The sequence below is a fragment of the Denticeps clupeoides genome, chromosome 15, assembly GCF_900700375.1.
Source record: "Denticeps clupeoides chromosome 15, fDenClu1.1, whole genome shotgun sequence".
In the NCBI taxonomy this organism is placed as follows: domain Eukaryota; kingdom Metazoa; phylum Chordata; class Actinopteri; order Clupeiformes; family Denticipitidae; genus Denticeps; species Denticeps clupeoides.
In genome coordinates this window covers 6,575,937-6,596,372 of record NC_041721.1, presented here as the reverse complement: position 1 = coordinate 6,596,372, position 20,436 = coordinate 6,575,937, and the positions used below count along the sequence as shown (strand labels likewise).

At 43.9% G+C, this 20,436-nt stretch overlaps 4 protein-coding genes across 5 annotated transcripts; 2 read left to right on the top strand and 2 right to left on the bottom strand.

Annotated features, from left to right (window-relative positions):
• Positions 1–550: 550 nt before the first annotated feature.
• LOC114764702 (uncharacterized) lies at positions 551–2,827 on the bottom strand. The gene is made up of 4 exons (XM_028954543.1): positions 2,639–2,827; positions 2,460–2,553; positions 1,478–1,565; positions 551–1,385 (listed from the first exon to the last, which is right to left on the bottom strand). Exons 1-4 carry the CDS (start codon positions 2,709–2,711, stop codon positions 696–698), a joined length of 945 nt encoding a protein of 314 aa, XP_028810376.1. The 5' UTR covers positions 2,712–2,827; the 3' UTR covers positions 551–695.
• A 40-nt stretch (positions 2,828–2,867) lies between these two features.
• On the top strand, positions 2,868–9,340 carry dclre1c (DNA cross-link repair 1C, PSO2 homolog (S. cerevisiae)). Of its 2 annotated transcripts, XM_028954536.1 has the most exons (14): positions 2,868–3,226; positions 3,329–3,380; positions 3,761–3,845; positions 3,927–3,986; positions 4,112–4,167; positions 4,362–4,463; positions 5,353–5,425; positions 5,511–5,651; positions 5,859–5,960; positions 6,177–6,313; positions 6,473–6,527; positions 6,839–6,927; positions 7,015–7,109; positions 8,233–9,340. In XM_028954536.1, exons 1-14 carry the CDS (start codon positions 3,118–3,120, stop codon positions 9,069–9,071), a joined length of 1,995 nt encoding a protein of 664 aa, XP_028810369.1. In that variant the 5' UTR covers positions 2,868–3,117; the 3' UTR covers positions 9,072–9,340. The 2 variants fall into 2 exon arrangements, with proteins under 2 accessions (XP_028810369.1, XP_028810370.1); XM_028954537.1 differs by lacking the exons at positions 2,868–3,226; positions 3,329–3,380 and having other exon boundaries at positions 3,789–3,845; positions 3,927–3,991.
• Positions 9,341–9,548: 208 nt separating this feature from the next.
• Positions 9,549–15,956, bottom strand: hspa14 (heat shock protein 14). The gene is made up of 14 exons (XM_028954833.1): positions 15,828–15,956; positions 15,650–15,730; positions 14,894–14,976; positions 14,462–14,510; positions 14,257–14,362; positions 14,086–14,176; positions 13,647–13,751; positions 13,302–13,463; positions 11,649–11,804; positions 11,458–11,560; positions 11,147–11,362; positions 10,105–10,254; positions 9,900–9,967; positions 9,549–9,777 (listed from the first exon to the last, which is right to left on the bottom strand). The coding sequence occupies exons 1-14, from the start codon at positions 15,882–15,884 to the stop codon at positions 9,699–9,701; spliced, it is 1,506 nt and encodes a 501-aa protein (XP_028810666.1). The 5' UTR covers positions 15,885–15,956; the 3' UTR covers positions 9,549–9,698.
• A 147-nt stretch (positions 15,957–16,103) lies between these two features.
• cdnf (cerebral dopamine neurotrophic factor) lies at positions 16,104–20,056 on the top strand. The gene is made up of 5 exons (XM_028955594.1): positions 16,104–16,240; positions 17,507–17,634; positions 17,725–17,866; positions 19,738–19,874; positions 19,948–20,056. Exons 1-5 carry the CDS (start codon positions 16,162–16,164, stop codon positions 20,011–20,013), a joined length of 552 nt encoding a protein of 183 aa, XP_028811427.1. The 5' UTR covers positions 16,104–16,161; the 3' UTR covers positions 20,014–20,056.
• The last annotated feature ends 380 nt before the right edge of the window (positions 20,057–20,436 follow it).

Genomic DNA, 20,436 nt, shown 5'->3' with positions numbered 1-20,436 from the left:
CAGGGCTGGCAGAGAAGTACGTAAATGTGGTGCAGGACATGTGTGAGGGCAGTGTGACAGTGGTGAGGTAGAAGTGACAGATGTGTTCAAGGTGGAGGCTGGTCTACACCACTGTTTCCCCATCCGTGGTCCTGGAGGAACTTCTGCCAAATAGTCTTCACTCCTGCCCTTGTGTTGTGTTACACAACATATTCCAGTCATAGTGATGAACATGTCATTATTTATGTCATATCACACAAGGAAACTGATGGTAATGGAAAATACAGAGTTTAATAACCTGGAGGTGGAGGCTCCAGGTTATTAAAAACTTCCTGGCAGATGTTCCACCAGGACCAGGTTTGGGGAAACTCTGGTCTCCACCCAGGATCAGCTCTGAGATCGTTCTTGTTTGCACTGGACAGGAGTCCCGATGGACGATGATGTTTGCTGATGACATTGTGCACTGCAGGTAGAGAAGTGTGCAGGTGGAGAAATGCTCCAGAGATTAGAGGAATGAAGGTCAGAAAAGATAAAACAGAATACGTGGTGACGTGGATTATCAATAACATCATTTGGTTAAATTTATATTTCTCCCACAAACTAAAAAGAGGCCAAGTGCATCATATATTTCACAAACAGTTTAGGTTGAAGGAGACAGATTGTCTAGACAGATAGAAGTGCTATTCTACCAATAGCACTTCAGTCACATTGACTTTTCAGAAATTTTCAATGAGTTTTTCAAATAAGTCCAGGAACTTCTGTCTTCTCTCCATTTGTGAGGGTTCCAGAACCACCTCTCTCTTTTTCTCTTTCATTACTGATTGCTTGTCTGCCCCATCGAGGCTGTCTGTTCCTAATCCCATGTCCCTGTGCAGGGCTTCTCTCTGTCGCAGCATGATGGCTCTGTCTTTCTCCAACTGGGCCCGGTCTCGATCCACGGCGGCCCGTTCTCTCTCCACAGACGCTTTCTCTCTCTCTAGGGCTGCCCTGTCCCTGTCGAGAGCAGCCAGTTCCCTCTGGAGCGCCGCTCTCTCTCGGTCCAGCACCATCCTCTCGCGCTCCAGTAGCCCCTTTTCGCTCTCCACGGCAGCTCGGTCGCTATCCAGCTGGGCCCTCTCCTGTTCCATCTCCTCCTGGTCACACTGCCTCTCCAGCCCATTCCACTCGTCCGCCTGCGCCAAGTCCTCCACGTTCACCACCAGCTCGATTTCGCTGCCGTCTGACACAATTGCACGTTTCCTAGGTTTAGGATGATGTGGGAAGTCTTCATTATTTATTGCAACTGATGAAATGGAGACCACTGGGGCACTCCCCTCCAGTCGGCCCTCCATGGCGTCATCCATGAGTTTGAACCAAGGCCAGTTTTCCGGTTTGACAGCAATGCCAGGCAGAGGATACTTAAGCTCCTGTACATGGGCATACACAACAAGCAGAAATGTATTCTATGAAATTAATATTTAGATAAAATAGAACAATCCTACAATAAATAGCATTTTACCTTGTATTTCTTTTTAAGGTTTTCCCATTTCTTATTTGCCTGAGCAGTTGACATTTTCCCATGGAGACCAGTTTCTTTCAAAATAGCTCTGAGATAGACGCAAAAAAAAAAAAAAAAAAAGTTATTACAATGGGACATATGGTAGAAGCCTAGTGTGTACCAGGGTGGTAGTAGCCTAGTGGGTAACACACTCGCCTATGAACCAGAAGACCCAGGTTCAAATCCCACTTACTACCATTGTGTCCCTGAGCAAGACAATTAAGTTGCTCCGGGGGGACTGTCCCTGTAACTACTGATTGTAAGTCGCTCTGGATAAGGGCATCTGATAAATGCTGTAAATGTATTGGCAAGGATCTCACAATACATCACAATATGCATCACAATATATCGTGATACTGTACATATTTCTATATTCTACAGTCCATGTTGTGATCGGTCTGTCATGTTGTGCGATTTCACTCTGCCTGAAAAGCCGTGATTCGAAGTACCCAGCTGTACAGCGCCATCTACAGGAGGGGAGGTTGTGGTCGCACGCTGATTCTCATCCATGCTGACGCTCGACAGCACCACCCGGCGGACTAAATTTGTTTACAAAAATATCAATATTTGATGTCCCTGCATCCATACAATATCACCACGTAAAATATCGCGATATATTGCTGTAACACAGTTTGTCTTTCTACATAACATTTGTTCATGCTGGTCTTAAAGGAAAGCGTTATTATAAGTACGAGACCAAATGATAGAGGAATAGACCAGTTTGCCACAGAGGCTCATTGCTGAGTTCTGAACCGTTTTTACAGTGTGGTAGGGGGGCATAATCCTGTTGAAACCTATTGGCTGACCAGGCAACACGGGTCAGCCTGCAGTCCCACACGCCTTGACCACCCATGACCACTGCAGACCAGGAACGTTTCTCAAGAAAGGATCTAAAAAAAAAACAAAAAAAAAAAACAGAATATACATATAGTGGCACGGGTACCTCCAGGCAAGTTTGGACGAGTTTCTCCTCCCGGTAAAGAGAGAACAGTTTGTTGCCCTCCACTTTATGAACTTGGTCGTCTCTTCGTCGGTCACTGTGCAAGACAATTGAAATGGGAAATTGAGTTGAATGACTGTAATCTATAATCGCTTAACAGTTAACTTAGTGACTGCACTTACATTTACAAGTACATTCCGACGCGTGGGGGACATTTTGCGGCGTGGCGGGCGCAGTGTACATAGTGTGGTCCATTATCTGGCCGCCTACGGACGCGAAGGGTCCTACCAAGGACACTTTACGAACCCCCGGGCTACGCGAGGAAGGCGGACGGCCGCTCACTTCCGCCTTTCGTAGTGCCCACTTCGCGCCGACGACGCAGAGGCGAGTTCTACTTCCGGTTCATGAAGGGAAATTAAAAGTACACCTCCTGCTCCTACGAGCTCGCAACGCCACATTCTGGCGCCTCCCTTGGAAGTTTTGTTCCGGAGGGGGGGACGCAGAGTTCGGAAACGAAAGGTTGATTAAACGGCGAGCGCGTTGTCGGCCGGCTTCGGTGACGTCACTGCGCGCCGAAGGCGGAAGGTTCGAACCGCGACGAGCCTGCGAGGTCTTCGTCGGCGAAGCTCATGGGTTCGTGTTGCTGTCACTGTGTGGCAGGATGAGCTCCTTCGCTGGCCGCATGAAGGAATACCCCACAGTATCTCTGGACCGTTTCGACAGGGAGAACCTGCACGCCAGGGCATATTTCCTCTCCCACTGTCACAAAGGTAACCCTTCTTTCTTTTTACTACGTTATTACAAAATGTGGTGAAAATATTTTCTATGTTGGTTCGTCTTCTGTTCTGCTGTTTTACTTGTTTTCTTCATAGATCACATGAAAGGGCTGAAGGGGCCCTTATTAAAACGAAAACTCAAGTTCAGGTATTATTATTATTATTATTATTATTATCGTTGTCATCACAGTTATTATTAATATTAGTGGTAGTAGAAGGAAAATGAAAGTGAAGTGATTGTCACACGTGATACACAGCACGCAGTGCACACAGTGAAATTTGTCCTCAGCATTTAACCCATCACCCTGAGTGAGCAGTGGGCAGCCATGACAGGCGCCCGGGGAGCAGTGTGTGGGGACGGTGCTTTGCTCAGTGGCACCTCAGTGGTACCTTGGCAGATCGGGATTCGAACCAGCAACCTTCTGATTACAGGGCCGCACAACACTACACAACACTGTAGTGTTGTGTATGTATATAATTTTTCCTGCATCTCCAGTAACTGAAGTTCTTTTATCTCGTCTGCCTCAGTTTAACAGTGAAGTTGTACTGCTCCTTTGTCACCAAGGAACTGTTGCTCAGCAACCCGAAATATAGCTTTTGGGAGGAGCACATTGTAAGTATCCGCCACGCCCCTCTTCCACACCAGACCCCACATTCTGGACACAGCTGACACTGTTCATCTTTCTTTTCAAAGACTGCCCTTGAGCTGGATAGTCCAACTGGCATATCACTGATTGATGAAAAAACAGGAGAGGTGAGGTGTGTGTGTGTGTGTGTAACACATGTACTGTGTGTGTGTAACACATGTACTGTGTGTGTGTAACACACGTACTGTGCGTGTGCGCGTGTAACACACGTACTGTGTCTCTCTATCCTCAGTCAGAAGATGTTGTTGTTACTCTGCTTCCAGCAGGCCATTGTCCAGGATCAGTCATGTAAGTCGATTTTTTTAAATACTTATAATCAATGAATCATTCAGACATTTATTTGTGGTGGTGTTTGTTGCACTTCTTGCACTAATTTGTCATGTCATGTCTTTTCTATTCTTGATTGCTTCTCAAGTACTCATTGGCTGTGTGCTTGTAACAATAAATCTCTTGAATGTGACCACTTGCTTTTTGGACGGTAGGTTCCTGTTTGAGGGCAGTCAGGGAACGGTCCTTTACACCGGGGACTTCAGACTGGCCATTGGAGATGTAGCCAGGATGGAGTTTCTGCACTCGGGCAATAGGTAATGTCTTTCACATCCACGTGTGAGGTTTCTACTGGATTATTCTCCATTTTTTTCATTTCTGGTTGTATTTTCTCACCAGAAGAGACCCAAAGGAGTGATGTGAGGGCAGGGCAGCTTCTCTGGTTTCAGGTTATAAGTTAACTGGTTTCTGTCTGGAGTGAGCGGATTGATGTGATGTAAAAAACTGTTCCCAAGGGAGCTCTAGTCACTTACCTGGAGGTTTTTATTACACCAAACGCATTTATTGCAAAGTGTAATGTAAAGTCTGCCTGTTGCATTTGCTGATTGCCTACTAATTCAGTTTATGTACTGTGGTGGTGGTGCAGATGTTATTATTCTCTCATTTGAACCATGAACCCTTTTTTGGGCGGGGTAGAATAGTGTCTACAATTTGTGTGTGTGTGTGTGTGTGTGTGTGTGTGTGTGTGTGTGCATGTTTCTGTGACTGCCTGACCAATGCACAACCGTCATCCCAACGTTGCTGTAATTTAATGCTGTTTTTGCTGTATTAATGGACTTTGCATGCATTTCAAAATAGATAAATGTCAAACTGAGCGCTTTTATACCAGTGAGGCTGGAAGTTCCTTCAAACTTTCAGTGACACAGTGGCTGCAGTCGTACGGCTATGCAGTTTCATGTAAGAGGATGGGACTCAATCACCAAATCCAGCAATATAACAGATCTATATGTTGCCTACAATAACAAATGAAAAAACAGTGAGTCTCGTAATGATTATCATATGCTACTCCGTAATGACCTACTGTACGGTACTGTTACCATACTGTTGCAAACATCAAATTAAACTGGTCCTTGGATTCTTCTTCTCATTTTTTTTAAATGTTCATTTCCAGGCGATGCTGCAAGTTTAAATATATTGTTCTTTTAGGGTAAAAGACATACAGAGTGTTTATTTAGACACAACTTTCTTTGATCCAAGATACTATCAGATTCCAAGCAGAGTGAGTATCACTCCTTTTTTCAGTGACAGTATTCATTTAAGGACTTCTTCCATGTGATGTGAGATACTCTTCGTTCCCCTCCCAGGAAGCCTGTCTGAAGGGGATCAAAGAGCTGGTGGAGGACTGGATCTGCCACAGTCCCAACCACGTGGTCTGGCTCAACTGCAAGGCTGCATACGGATATGAGTACCTCTTCACCAACCTGAGTCAGGAGTTTGGCTGTCAGGTCATCATTTTCCTTTACAGAATTTGGCAAAGAGCGACTTATATAACTGCTTTAAAATAACCATCATTGAAATCCTTCATTTGTTCACTAAGGATCGATCTGTAAATATCATTTAGTGACTCATCTGTTCTACAATCTAGTGGAAGTTCATTCCACCACCTAGGAGCCAAGACCGATGGCTTCACTTCAAATTTTTTTCTCTCACAGATTCATGTCAACAGCCTTCAGATGTTCCAGAAGATGCCGGAGATCTTGAGTCACATGACCATGGACCGAGCCACACAGATACATGCTTGCAGGCATCCTAAGGTAACATAGGCCACATTGACGATGCTTTGTGGGGGAAATGCCTCTGACTCGCCAATGGATTGCTGATCACATTGGGGCATTTTCACAGACAAGATGTACAATAGAGTTTGTACTGTTGGTGGTTTGGGGGGATATGTCATTATTGTGCACAGAATGTTGCAGTGTCATTTCAGGAGGCACCTCTGCTGATGATTAAGTGGCTGCTTTGTTTGTCAGGATGAGGAGATGTTTAGGGCCAACCGGCTGCCCTGTGGCTGCTTAGCCAAAGATGGGACGCCTCTCAAAATAATCAGCATCAAACCCTCCACCATGTGGTTCGGGGAGCGGACCAGGAAGACCAGTGTCATCGTCAGGTGACCTTCATGACTATTCTTATGCTTGGTCATCACCTTTTGTTGCTTGAATGTGGTATTAGTCCTTGAGGAACCCAGAGTATTTAAGTGGTGAGCGTTGGTAAAACATTTTTCTTTTTGTTCTTTTCATTTCCATTTTCATCATGTGCCACTGGGTAGAATGGGAGGGAGTTCATACCGAGCCTGCTTCTCCTTCCACTCATCCTACTCTGAGGTGAGCAAAATCCACTAGAATGTCAATGCTCCTCATGCTGAAAACACCCTGTAGCTCAGAAAATCAAAAGTTGGTTCCACTCCCTCACTCGTTTTTTAGATTCTCTTAGTTCGCACACACCATTCACTCACACACATCTATGGCCAATTTACAGTCACCAGTGAACTTGGGTATTTTGTTGCATCACAACCCTACATCACTAATCCAGTGGTCCGATTGACATTACATATTTCAGCCAATGGTAGTTGAGAACAAGGTTGTTATATAATCTCAATTTTACCTCACTCTGCACTTATATTCTTTTAAAATAGATCAAAGACTTCCTGACATACATCTGCCCTGTGAACATCTATCCAAATGTAGTCCCTCTGTGCCGCACTATGGAGGAAGTTGCAGAGCTGTAAGCAAATCCCTTCAGATTGCAGTACTGCACTACACACCATCACTTATAAAAGCTCACACCTCCGTTCTCTTACTCTCGGCCCAGACTGAAACCAATGTGCAGGGAACATTGTGGGAGGGCTGAGATTGTCTACAAGCCACTGGGCGTCTTAAAAAGGACCAGAGAAAACTGCTGCAGAGGTATGCAAACTGCTGGTTAAATCCTGTTAGCCCTCACACACATCCACAAACATGCACACACTCAAGCATTGGATAAATTGTCACAAAATGATAAGTAAAAATATCTATTTATTGCAGAATCATATCATATCATCTCTCTTAAAGTGAAGTGATTGTCACATGTGACACACAGCAGCACAGCACACGGTGCACACAGTGAAATTTGTCCTCTGCATTTAACCCATCACCCTGAGTGAACAGTGGGCAGCCATGACAGGTGCCCAGGGAGCAGTGTGTGGGGATGGTGCTTTGCTCAGTGGCACCTTGGCGGATCGGGATTCGAATGGGGCCACTTCCATAACCGCTAGGCCACCACTGCCCCATAAGTTCTTATCGCAAGCCCTGCTTTTTTGGTTTTTGTTGGTCTTAGTTGTCCCCTAATACTGTATCCGAAGTCTCTTTCCGAATTACAACCTCTTTTATCCAGTCCCACAATGAGATTTCCTCAGAACTCGCGTTTCGGTGCCTGTAGCTTTAAATTATAATGAGGAGGAACGAGGCGGGACGAGGAGGAAAGCGGCCTATAGAAGTTGAGGGGGCATTTTGCTATGTTATCGGCACTTCCTGGTTGGCGCAAACAGGCACTTATCGAGTTGTCTGCATTTTTCCAGAAAAATCTTTTATTATTGTCTTGTGTAAAAATATATATATATATACATTTGTGCTCATTTGTATGTCCAATCACCGAGCAACTGCAATTTTTGGCACATTTTCAAGCCATGACGGTTGGTAGAGTTCCTTTTTAGGGGTGCAAATTCCAGATCCGACCGTCTGAGCTGCCGCTCTCTGTACGGCAAAGCAGAATGACCAAAGCACTCTTTACACCTATCACCAATGTTCATCAACTGATGTGGCATATTTTTTTTCTCCCCTAACACATTCCATATCAGTATGGTTATTTTAAATGTTTTTCCCCTATTGAGATCTGATGTACTTTCACCGTGTTCCTTTATTTTTTTGTAGCAGTGTATTTAAACATGAAAATAAAATAAAACATGTTTTTTAAGTTTCACCTAATAGAAATTGGGTGCTTTGAGTGACATGAATCTTCTCCTGATCGCTCTCCATTATTTCTGCCCTTCAGTATCAGACACTGATGATGAGGAGCTGTTTGAGGAGTTGGCCATGGTACCCCGGAGAAAGAAGGTCATCGTGGCTGAGGAGGCAAATGCTCAAGGCCCCGATAAACCGCAGCAAATATCATCTGAAACCCTGGCAGACTACCTGCCAGAGCCCCGCCCCTCCGTGCATTCAGCCAATTACCTGGACTGTACAGAATCTAACGATGATGAGGATGACGGGGAGCAAGAGCCGACAGAAACACTACCAGACGACCAGACCAAAAAAACCTCTGATGTGCAAGAGTTTCACCCTCCCCAGCCATCTGGCGTAGCCTCAGCTGGAACACTTTCACACCCTCCTCTCTGGGACACGTTCTTCACGCCGGGTTCTCTTCCAACAGACGAGAGTTCCGAACCTGAGAACAGCCAGAACAGTCTGGCACGATCCAGCGTATGCACCTGCTCCCGCTCACCAGAACTGTTCACAGACGAGGCTGACGAATGCGATTCGCTGCGTCTGTCGTCTTCTCAGTCCACCCATATCTCTGAAGCGGAGGTAGAGCTCTTCAGTGAAGCGGACACGGTCCTCCTCCACCCAGACAGCAGGGCAGGTCAACTGGGCATCCAGACAAACCCAGAGTCTCTTGGTGGGACCAGTGAGACTGAAAACATGTTGCATGAATCTCAGGCAGGCCAGGGGAATGTTCCGGACTCTCAGGAGTCGTCAGACTTTGAGCTCCCGCCCACGCCTGGTTCTAAACCACCCAACCCAGAAGAACTGAAGGAGCTGTATATAAAACTGGCAGCTGGGGAGGATCTGTTCCTCAGACAGGGGTCAGGGGTCAGTTTGACATCATTATGATGATGGATCCAGCAGATTTGATATGCTTTTTGAGATGCATAATTATGTAAATTTCACAGAGTGCCAACTATTAACTTTGAATAACTTGACTAATCAAGACAGCATATGTCAGTCAAAAGCTCTACCTCCCTGGCTTGTTTTTTTGTCTCACGGTGTGTGCCTTAGTGTGGATATTACACTTGTTTCTATATGGAACAGCATATATTGAAAGCTATGATGGGAAACCACTGTTGAATAAACATTTAATATGCAAAGATGCTGATTATAAACCAAATAATTTAATTCAGTACAAGTACCTTTTTATCCGTATGTTTTTTCTTGTTTCTCCAAAACATGCACCTGTTAGCGCAACTGCACCAGAAAATGAACTCTCACATGCAAGTAGAGATGAACATCAGCCAGCACACGTGCAACTCCACACGAGTGCAAAGCAAACCACAGCAGGCATAGACGGTTGAGAAATGAGGAGAGTTTCCATTTCACATATATACAGCTTTTATTCTGGAAGGATCAAGTAACAGACACAAAGCCAACATCTGTATATTGATTAATCACGATTACTGCAGGGTTTCAGCAAGACGTCAGATGGAGTGAAAGGCTCCATCTCTCCATGGAAACCAGTGGGAATCAGGATGCTGCTGCTATGGTAACAGCCTCTGATCGTCCACTGTGCTGCTCCGTACAGGTGACGTGGAGTGAGCCATCCCTATGGAACACACACACACACACACCCATGCGCTATGAAAACCCAAAGCCAAGGTATATTTCAGTAGGTAAATAACTGATCTGACATCAGCCTTGGAGAAAAAAAAAAAAAAAAGGGCAGACCTTTTCATGGTGATCACAGTATCAAGATCATGATTCTTCTCTTTGGGTTCCAGATCTCCCAGAATTATCTATAAATAAATAAAAAAAGACATTGATGCGCCACACTCTGTTTAGCTCTATCAATTAACACACGCAAATGACGACAGCAAACAGCGGCCAGACACCCACATCCGGCATGCATGGTGAGAGCATGCGTGGTGCCTACCTGCGCCAGGCATTGCTGTGCCTGGTACAGTTCCAGACAGATGGAGGCCAGGCTGCCCGGTCCATGTAAGGTGTGTTGCCGACGCGCAGGGAGCGGAGTACCAGAGGGGAATAAAACAGTGAACACGTCCAGTCCGGAGTCATCCACCTCCTACACAAGAGGATGCAAAAAGAAAACAAGGTGTTGGTGCTCGTGCAACTCTCCACTAGTCATTATGCTGAACCGGCCAGGAGTGCCTGTTAAATTTAGCTAATTTGAAACATCCTTATGAGCAGGACTATATTCATGATTATTCTGGAGCAAGCAACCATTATACTGACACATGACTCCTACAACTTCACTGAAAAACCTTAAACACAAAAAATCATACAAACAATAATATTGTCAAAATTAATTAGAATCATTCTGTAGCACAAAGGGCTAATTTTCTTGCATAATTAAAAGCTATTTGCATACGAGTCAGTTGCTTTTCCTGGGAGTTAAAAAAAATTCCAAAACCAAATTTCCCACTCATTTAAATGTGACATTTCTAATATTGAGACATAACTCTAGTCAGAATAACTGAACATCTTGTATCATATTTCTTGGGTCCTACTGAATCCAATTACCAGAAGGCTATTATCACATATCAACCACGTAATATGTTTCTTTAAATATCAGTTTATTAGATACCTGTATCTTTGATAGGAGAAACTAATTATCCACACCAAGCATCCTCTAATTTGATAGATGAATACTTCATTAATACATTTTATACTTAAAGAGACACGTATTAAAGGCATACAGTACAGGCCAAAAGTTTGGACCGACCTTCTCATTCAATGTGTTTTCTTTATTTTCATGACCATTTACGTTGGTAGATTCTCACTGAAGGCATGAAAACTATGAATGAACACATGTGGAGTTATGTACTTAACAAAAAAGAGGTGAAATAACTGAAAACATGTTTTATATTCTAGTTTCTTCAAAATAGCCGCCCTTTGCTCTGATTTCTGCTTTCCACACTCTGAAGCTGCTTGGTGTAGCACACATCCCAATGTACCTTGACCAGGATGTCCTTGGCACAGCAGTCAACAGTTACAGAGTCCTCTCCAAGTGCCAGGTCCTCCCTGCCCACCAGGATGCCAGCCTGCATGGCAGCACCCACTGGAATGACCTCATCCGGAGGAATGGAGCTGTGAAGTTCTACATCAGGAAACAGATCCTGGATCATCTGTTGGAGCCGGGGAATTCGGGCTGAACCTCCACATAGGACCACCTGAAGGGCAGAGCAAACAGAGAAAGAAATGTGCGTGTTGCGGATACAGAAATCAAACTCTTGTACTCTTTCTGAAAACCAACACTTCTACTTACCTTGCTGATGTCACTTGTTGACAGACTGACTTCTTCTAGGAGTGCTCTGATTGGCTGAATACTTTTATTAAAAAGTGAAGAGCATATAAGCTCAAACCGGGCTCTGTGGACAAAGGAACAATGACCTTTAACTGCAGATTCAACTTCAGATTCAAGGTCGTGCTTTATAAAATGCCAGAGAGAGTTCCCACCGTGACACATTGCACTCAAAATCCATCCCATCATACAAGGAATCCACAAAGCAGTTGGCACTTCCCAGCGTGGAGAGCGTGTGTTTAGCTACGTCGGCACTGTTCATCAACTTCAACATTGCTCTGGGGTTGCCAGTAACATCTTGCTTGAAAGACCTGGCAACATACACACATCAAAGGTTATTAGAAGGATCTTATTTAGTCATTCAAGCAGAATTCTTCAGCTTTACAAAACAAATGCAGTAAGCAATAAATGTCACTGGACCAAATCTGAACCATTTTTATATTTTATAATACTCATGGAAACTTTGAGGTCACAGAGAAAAATTAACACTTTAATGATTGGTCTAATAAAGGCAGAAAAATATACTTGCTGTTAACTATGTACGTATAGCCGCTGCTTGTGTCCTGCATTTGTTGAGTCAGTTTTGGTGCATGGATGCAATCATTTTTTAGGGGCAGTGTTGCAAGATCAGCACTCAACAGATGACAATTTTCAGATACAGGTATTCATTCATTTGGTTTGCGGCCTCAACACTGGTAAGGTGGTAAGGAGTACACACTACAGATTACGACACACAGTAACCCAAATAGATCAGCACAAACATTAACAAAGCAACTGTGTACGTATACTCATACATAGCTCACAGCAAGTATATTTCTGGCTTTAGCGAAGCTACGCGTTGAACATAAATGTAAAATATTCCCTCATTACCAAAATCAAAACTGAAGGAATTGTTGGCTACTGGTCATTTACCTCGTTGCCTACACAATTTTAAATGTAAATACCATGAACAGAGTGTCAATTGTAAAGCCACCTTGTCACTAATGCTGGTCATACATCACAGCCTTGTCTCAGGCTATGATTTAGTAAAAACTGTGGCTCTTTCACACCCACAGTTAAGTCGGTCACTTTTTGCATGATTCAATACTAAAAGACTAAAACATGTCTGATAGTCATATTTTGGACTGTGTAAAGCTGGCATAAGTCAATTTGGATAAAAGCTTCAGTCAAACAAATTTAATGTAAATCAGTCCCTATTAATGAATGAAAATCATAATTGAAAATATACTTATTCCAACCAGATTAAGTTCTCAGACCATAGGATCTCCATGAAGCATGATCCCGTATAGCCCAGACTAAAGAAGTTAGCATTCAGTTAATAGACATATGGCAGAGATTGATGCATATTTCATCAGGAAAATGTAATGATCACAATCTCAGCATTTTTTCATATTAAAGAAAGAGGTGTAAATAGAGAGAAGAGCAAATCTCAGATGTGAATGCATATTAGTATTCAGTGTCATAAAAGGAGTTACAACAAGATAATTAATGTAGGACTCGCAGAAGTTACATCGCCCCCTTAAACATTCTGTACTACATTGAACAAAACTGTGTGGAGCAGTGTGTGGAGACTGTACTTTGCTCAGTGGCACCTTGGTGAATCCACAACCGAACCCAGTAATCGGGTCCGCTTCCTTACCACTGCTCATTTATATATTAAAAAATAAAAACATTAATATGTATTAAATTTGTGTATGAAATATATTAAATATAGGCACAATACCATGTTGATAGAGCCTTATTTTTGACAAAATCGGACGTGCACACACATGGCCGGCTGTCCCTCTAGGTGAATGGTCTGAACTTACTTCTTGAACTCTGAAGCGAGGTGTTGCGCCAGCGCTTGCGTGAAGCTCTCCCCGCCCGTGCTGTGGTCCGTGAGTGTAGACAGCACGCGGTACATTCCGCTGTTCACCTCCAGTGCAGTCACGCTAAGTGACGTCCCGCCCAGTTTATATACCAGCGCGTGGCTGGCGAGAGTGAAACACACGTTACCATTTTCACACCTCTGCACGGACGTGTGAACCAGTCGTTTTTTTTAATCATGTGCAAGAAGGTTTCAACCTCACCCATTAATTTAAATTGTTTATTTTGCATCATATTTGTATTATATTCTGATTCTGATTGAAAGAAGCATGACATGCATGCAGTACCTCTTGCCAAACGGAGAGTCCTGTCCGATGCCATAAGCAAGCAGAGCTGCTGATGGCTCATGAATTAGTCTCAGGACATTAAACCCGGCTTCCTCTGCTGCAAATCTGAAACACAATTATCCGTACGCTCACGAAAGCTGAACAGTTACATGCAGTGCAAATCTGAAGCGTCAGGCTATTCAACGGAAGCGGGAATAATCCACAAACATCACGCTTATTTCATCCCAGAGTGCAAGAGGGCTGAATCAGTATTGTACCTGTACTGTGCTCATAACGTGTGTGTTTATGGAGTTCTGTACAACATAAGAAATGGAGAACCACAAGATATCAGCACTACTGCAGCTAAAATGTCCACAATCATGGAGGGAAATCAGAACAAACACACAGAGCACCTATGTGGTATGCAACAAACACCGCACACGAATAGAATGCAGCTTACCGGAGGGCATTCTTCTGTTTTTCCCCAAACTCAAAAGGCACTGTGATGACAGCATCGGTGACGTCAGATCCCAGCGCTGACTGGGCCGTTTCTGCAGAGAAAAAAGCAGATCAGTGGTCCACCAAGCTGGACTGCTGGATCTTTGTACAGAACGGTCTCGATATGTCTCACCTTTCATTTTATGGAAGACTAACTTTGCAATTTCTTCAGGTGATACATGCTTGGTTCCTTTTCCGGTGTCAATCTCATATTGGGGCATGTCCCCTTTATTTACAACCTTAAGCATTGATAAAAAGGATTTTAACAAACAGTTTTCACTGTGGACTCAAAATAGTAATTTCTATTATTAATTAATCAATCAATTAATAAGACATACTGGACATTTGCTGTCTGTCTGATGTGCCTGTGCTTCTGGGTCATCAAAACTGAAAGCACCGAAACAGAGATTTAAACCAACACCACAGCTAAAGTGAAATGAGCATGTATTTTACACCAGAAACCCAGGCCAGGCCAGTCCAGGCTTAACTGACCCGGCAAGACCCCCAGCAATCCAGACAGACATAAGAGCCACACAGACATAAGATCCACGAAAAAACAAGCCTGGAAACAAGTTTCGGCACGTACAAAAGAAACCCATGTGACATCGCGAGTGATTTTTCTTAACGTTCATTTAGTACTGCAGTACCCATGATGCGCACAGAACCCTTCTTCTCACAGAAGAAAAGTTGGACAAGCTGATCTTTCAAAGTCAACAGATCTGAAAAATTGATCTGAATTTTGTGCAACGCCGAAACGTTTAAAGACGCACCTTCTCCCCAGGATTTGCTTCACTTTGACAACGGTGTTAGTTGCATTCCTAATTCTTCCATGCTTAGCTGCAATGCCAACAATCTGAAAGATAAGAATATATTGGAATTAAAGTTCATCATTTCGCACCCAAATCCACGTCAGAGGGAGACCTCCATCCATGCATTTCCCCCTGCCATCTCACACCTAAGACACAGGTTCCCCACAGTTGCAAATGTAACATTTAAACAGTGAAACAAAGTTACACACACACATAAAGTGCACGTGTGTGACACAGACAAACTGGGTCACATAAAGTGCAAACAGGGAACACAGGCAGTGCAAGAGTAACATTTTACACAAAAGACGTAGACAATGTGACAGACAGCGCTGAACTAATGAAATGAATAATAAATGTGCAAAGTAAAATAGTGCAAATACTGCTGTGCAAAATGGAACGGTGCATTCATAGATAATATTACAGATCGATAATATTACGATATAACAAAAGTGGTGTGTGTGTGTCAGTCCAGAGGGGTGAGTCCCTTCTTACTGCAGAGACTCAAACATGATGCATTTTCAGAATAACGAACTCTCGATTCCTTGTAATAATTTTTGTATTGAATACGTTTTGCAAATAAAAATTTATTGAGCTTATTAAGAGAAACAAACAAAAAAACAGTATAGAGTTCAACTGCTAAAGAAGCGAAACCAAACGGGGAAAATACGATTATCGTGCAAAAGTAGAAATGAATGAATTCGTAACGCCCCACCTCACCTGTTCAGTGTCTCGGAAGGCCACCACCGCGGGCGTCACCCTGTCGCCTGCATCGTTTGCGACCACGTCCGCTCTTCCATCCTGAAAGGGGAAACTGGTGAGGACCACTACAGAACAGCCTCAGACGTCTGAAAACGAACCACGCGGCGACGCCGATCCAGCCAAACAAATTATTTACCTTGAACACCGCGACACACGCACACGTGTAGCCGAAATGCACTCCGATCGCGGCCATGGCGCCAACGGCAAAACGCGGCGCCCCGACCGGAAGCCGTCGGGAACAAAACGGGCAGAAAGCGAGCCAATGGAATCGCGCCTCCTCAAAAGCCGGCCAATCAAAAGTCTGGTTTAAAAATAGCCGGCCGGCCCACTCGGCCAATCAACGACGCAGCGCGGGCCCCGGGCTAAGCCAATGGCGTGGCTCCTCTCAATTTGGGAAGGAACGCGGGTGCAGCCCAGGCTTATGGGTATTTGAGTTTCCTATTCAGCGTGCGCTCCGCCGCAGGAGAGTCATGCGCCGCGCGAATGTGCTCGTCGCTTGTTTGATTTTCGGCGCCTCTGTGGAGCTCGTCGGTGCCGAGGAATGTGAAGGTGAGGCGGGTTGTTAAGCGGGCTCACTGGCATGGAACTCGCGTAAAAATAACCGCGCCGCGTTGTCCCGGCTCAGACCGGCGGGTGACAGTCCCAGACCGACCCTCAGATTGTAAACACTTCGATAATTACGCATTTATTAATACATTACTGTCGTTCATATTTATACACATTTCCCATTTATCTTCATGTGATCCCTTATTAACTTTATTGAGAACGAATGCTATAAATGTAAAATAACTAATCAGCCACAAAATTATGAACATCTGAAGCAAAACCGACGGTCTTTTGGAATGTTGCTGGTCTGCAGTGGCCAGGATCTACCAAAAGTGTCCAGCGACTGCAGCTTAATTACGAACCCACGCTGACCCTTGTCCACCATCAACAAGTCCCAATGTGGGCATCAGAATTGGACAACTGATCAACTGTGTCCTGCTCCAGCGAACCTCGTTTTCTTTTCCATCATGTGGACATGTGCACTCCAACATTCACCTGACCAGTCACAATTTTACGGCTGATTTACGGCATATGTGTCCTAACCTGGAGTGAACCACAGCACAGCACCAAGTGCACTCACAATGTGTCCTCTGCCTTTAACCCATCACCCTTGGTGAGCAGTGGGCAGCAATGACATGCTTGTCCACCGCTGCCCCTCTGTATGTGCATGTGTATGTTGCCAATATATTGCCACATGTAATAAAATATTCGTACAGTACAGGCCAAACGTTTGGACACACCTTCTCATTCAATGTGTTTTCTTTATTTTCATGACCATTTACGTTGGTAGATTCTCACTGAAGGCATCAAAACTATGAATGAACACCTGTGGAGTTATGAACTTAACAAAAAAAGGTGAAATAACTGAAAACATGTTCAAGAGGTCGTCATCTGAAATGGTTCTCCAACAGTCTTGAAGGAGTTCCCAGAGGTGTTTAGCACTTGTTGGCCCCTTTGCCTTTACTCTGCGGTCCAGCTCACCCCAAACCATCTCGACTGGGTTTAGGTCCGGTGACTGTGGAGGCCAGGTCTCCACTTTTTGTTAAGTACTAACTAGTTTTGATGCCTTCAGTGAGAATCGACCAACGTAAATGATCATGAAAATAAAGAAAACACATTGAATGAGAAGGTGTGTCCAAACTTTTTGGCCTGTACTGTATGTTGCCAATGTGTTGCCACATGTAATAAAATATTTGTATATCCTGTTGGAAGGTTTACTGTGTGTGTGTGTGTGTGTGTGTGTGTGTGTGTTGTTTATTTTTTAATCAGTGTGTGTGGATTTCCTGGAACGTCTCTACAGGAGTCTAGTGGCCACACACTCTGAACTGAGCCCTGCCATAGCAGAGGAGGCGCTGATTCAGGCCTGTGCCGTGGCCACCGGAAAAGAGAACCGGCTAGTGAGGGAACTTGCTCACACACAGACGCGCTCGTACAGCCTCTGTCTCGCATGAGTTCACGTGCTCTCTCTCACCTGCTTCCTCTCTCAGTGTTACTATGTGGGAGCCTCCAGTGATGCTGCTGCCCGCGTCACAGCGGACGTGGCACGCCCCCTCAGTTCCCATGTCCCTGTACCCAAAATTTGTCAGAGGCTCCAGAAGAGGGATGTACAGATTTGTGAGCTTCGGCACGGTAATTTTTTACAATTAAATTTTTTTACATGGTTTTACGTAATTCCTTGATTATGTTTAAAGTTGTATAAAAATTAATTTATGCTATTTCTGAAGCAAGGCACAGTTAGAATTCTGCTAGACTGTAATTATGTCTTAAAGACTTGGGCAGCAAAACCACTTAAATGTTTAGCTGGTAATTAATCAAGAAATGCTGAATGAAACAATAGTTAACAAAGTTGTCCTAGACATTCACAGATCAGTCATAGCATTATGACAAGGACATTCAGCCAAAGCTCACTGACTGTATTGTAGCTCATATTGCTGAAAAGGCAGTTTAGGTTCCCTGCCACATTGCAGATGGTGATTTTGGCCTTCAAAATCCGGCAGATCTCAGTCCAGTCGAGCATCTGTAGGATGTGTTGTGAAAAACCAGCCTGATCCATTGAGCCACCATCTTGTAACTTCAGGATAGAACGGATCTACTACTGACAGCATGGTACCGGATACTACAGCATACCTATCAAGGTTTTGTAGATGGGTCCGAGCTGTTTTGGCAGCAAAATGTTATAAAACTATACAGACAGCGGACATTGTAAGGCTCAGATTGCACATAGAGCAAATATGGTAAGACTGGAAGAAAATCTGTTTTTGAAATTTAGCAGCCTTTCAATTTCAAACACTGGTTGTTTTTTGTACTGAAACAGTGTTTCAGAATATTTTGCATGCCAACCTGGTTGGACCAGCATGCATTGCATGCACTACGAGTGCTAGTAAAAAATAGCATCAAAATTTCAAATACTGTCATTCAGCTTGCTCCAATTCAACTTTTGAATTTTAGGCTCAGAAATTCACCTTCCAAATTCAGTGTAATCATCCAGGAAACTAAGTATGAGTTGGTTATCCAGTGCTACGTGTTTCACTTGGGAGTTCATTTCTGAAATGGACCTATCTGCTGCCATTAACATCTGCAGGTAGCACAAACATGTGCACGCGCAGGTCACCAGCTGATCCGTAATACTGCCATCTCTCAAGGTTGATCGCTGATCGATTGCTCGTGCTCAGTTTCCCAGAAGGATGAAACTGTTTTTTTTTTTGCAGTTAAATTTCTGAGCCTGAATTTCACAAGTTGATTTTGAATACGAATTTCGTGTTGAACATAAAAATGTACACTGAAATTATTTACATGAAATTGTGGCAGCAAAATACTCAGAAACATTGCTTTAAAGAAAATCTGTGTTTAAATGTCAAAAAGCTAATGAAACTTCAAAATCAGATAGAACACGTTTTCTTCCATACAGAACACTGTGCACAAAATACAGTGCAACAATATATACAGTGCAATAAAACATTTGACAACACAAAAAGTGGGAATGTACTGTGTACTGTAGCAATCAAATAGCGATCACCTCGACTCGGCATCCAGGCAATGAAGTATGCTACGTTCTCCTCTATTGTCGGGAACATGAGCAAACAAGAGAGAGAGAGAGAGAGAGAGAGATACAAAAATAGAGAGAGACAAGAGAGACAGCCATCAAATCACATACAGAGTGAAAGGCTGTATGATTCCGTATTTATCAATCGCCGAACGATTGCTCAACCAGTTGAATTTCTGAGCCTGAGTTGATTTTGAACACTGCAAAATGCACACTGGAATTATTTACAGAAAATTGTGGCAGAGAAATATTCAGAAACATTGCTTTAAAAAAAATTGTGTTTAAATGTCAAAAGCTGATAACATTTCAAAATTCTTCCATACATTGTGCACAAAATACAGTGCAACAATAGATACAGTGCAATAAAAGTGACAACACAAAAAGTGGGAATGATTTGCAATTTTACATTATTTTTGTGTTCGATAACAATTCTCCAAAAATGTGCCTAACGCTACAGACAAGCCAGTGTTGGATTGGAGCCGGGAGATCCTCTCCAACATGCGAGTGTTGGAGCTGAAGCGGATTCTGGCGTCGTGGGGGGAGGAGTGTAGAGCCTGCCTTGAGAAGAACGAGTTTGTGGACCTCATCCAGGAGGTGGCGCCCAAACACAGTGCAGGTCTGCGCGGGGACCCGTCGGCAGATCTCTGATCACTCTCCATTCACACAGCTCCATGACGGGAGCAGCCGGGGATCTGGGGGACGCTCAGATGCCACCAGACAGGTCCGCGAATGATGATCTCCGTGGAATAAATGATCTCCGTGGAATAAATGTCGCCGATTAGAACGGTTGTTGTTGTTTTTTTTGTTTTTTTTTCACGTGCGTGTGGTTCATTTTTATTTCCATTCTTCTCAGATGAGACCAAACTGAGAAGCAGTTCATAGTGAGAACGTCTCCCTTTTTAACGTCGGTTCGCATTTGGCTGGTTGTGTCTCGATTCTCTCTCACACGCTGCTGTGCTCAGCACGCCCACTCATGTTTACATCAAATACGTTGTCATGGCGATCATAAACGGTTATTACATTACCTACAGCTGTTGAGATGGGATTTTTAAACTTCCAGTGTCACAATTTACAACCAATCAGAGTGAAGAGACACACAGATTTCTTCCTCCTCCTCCCTTGCTCTCATTCACCTGCCCCTTCTCTCTCTCTCTCT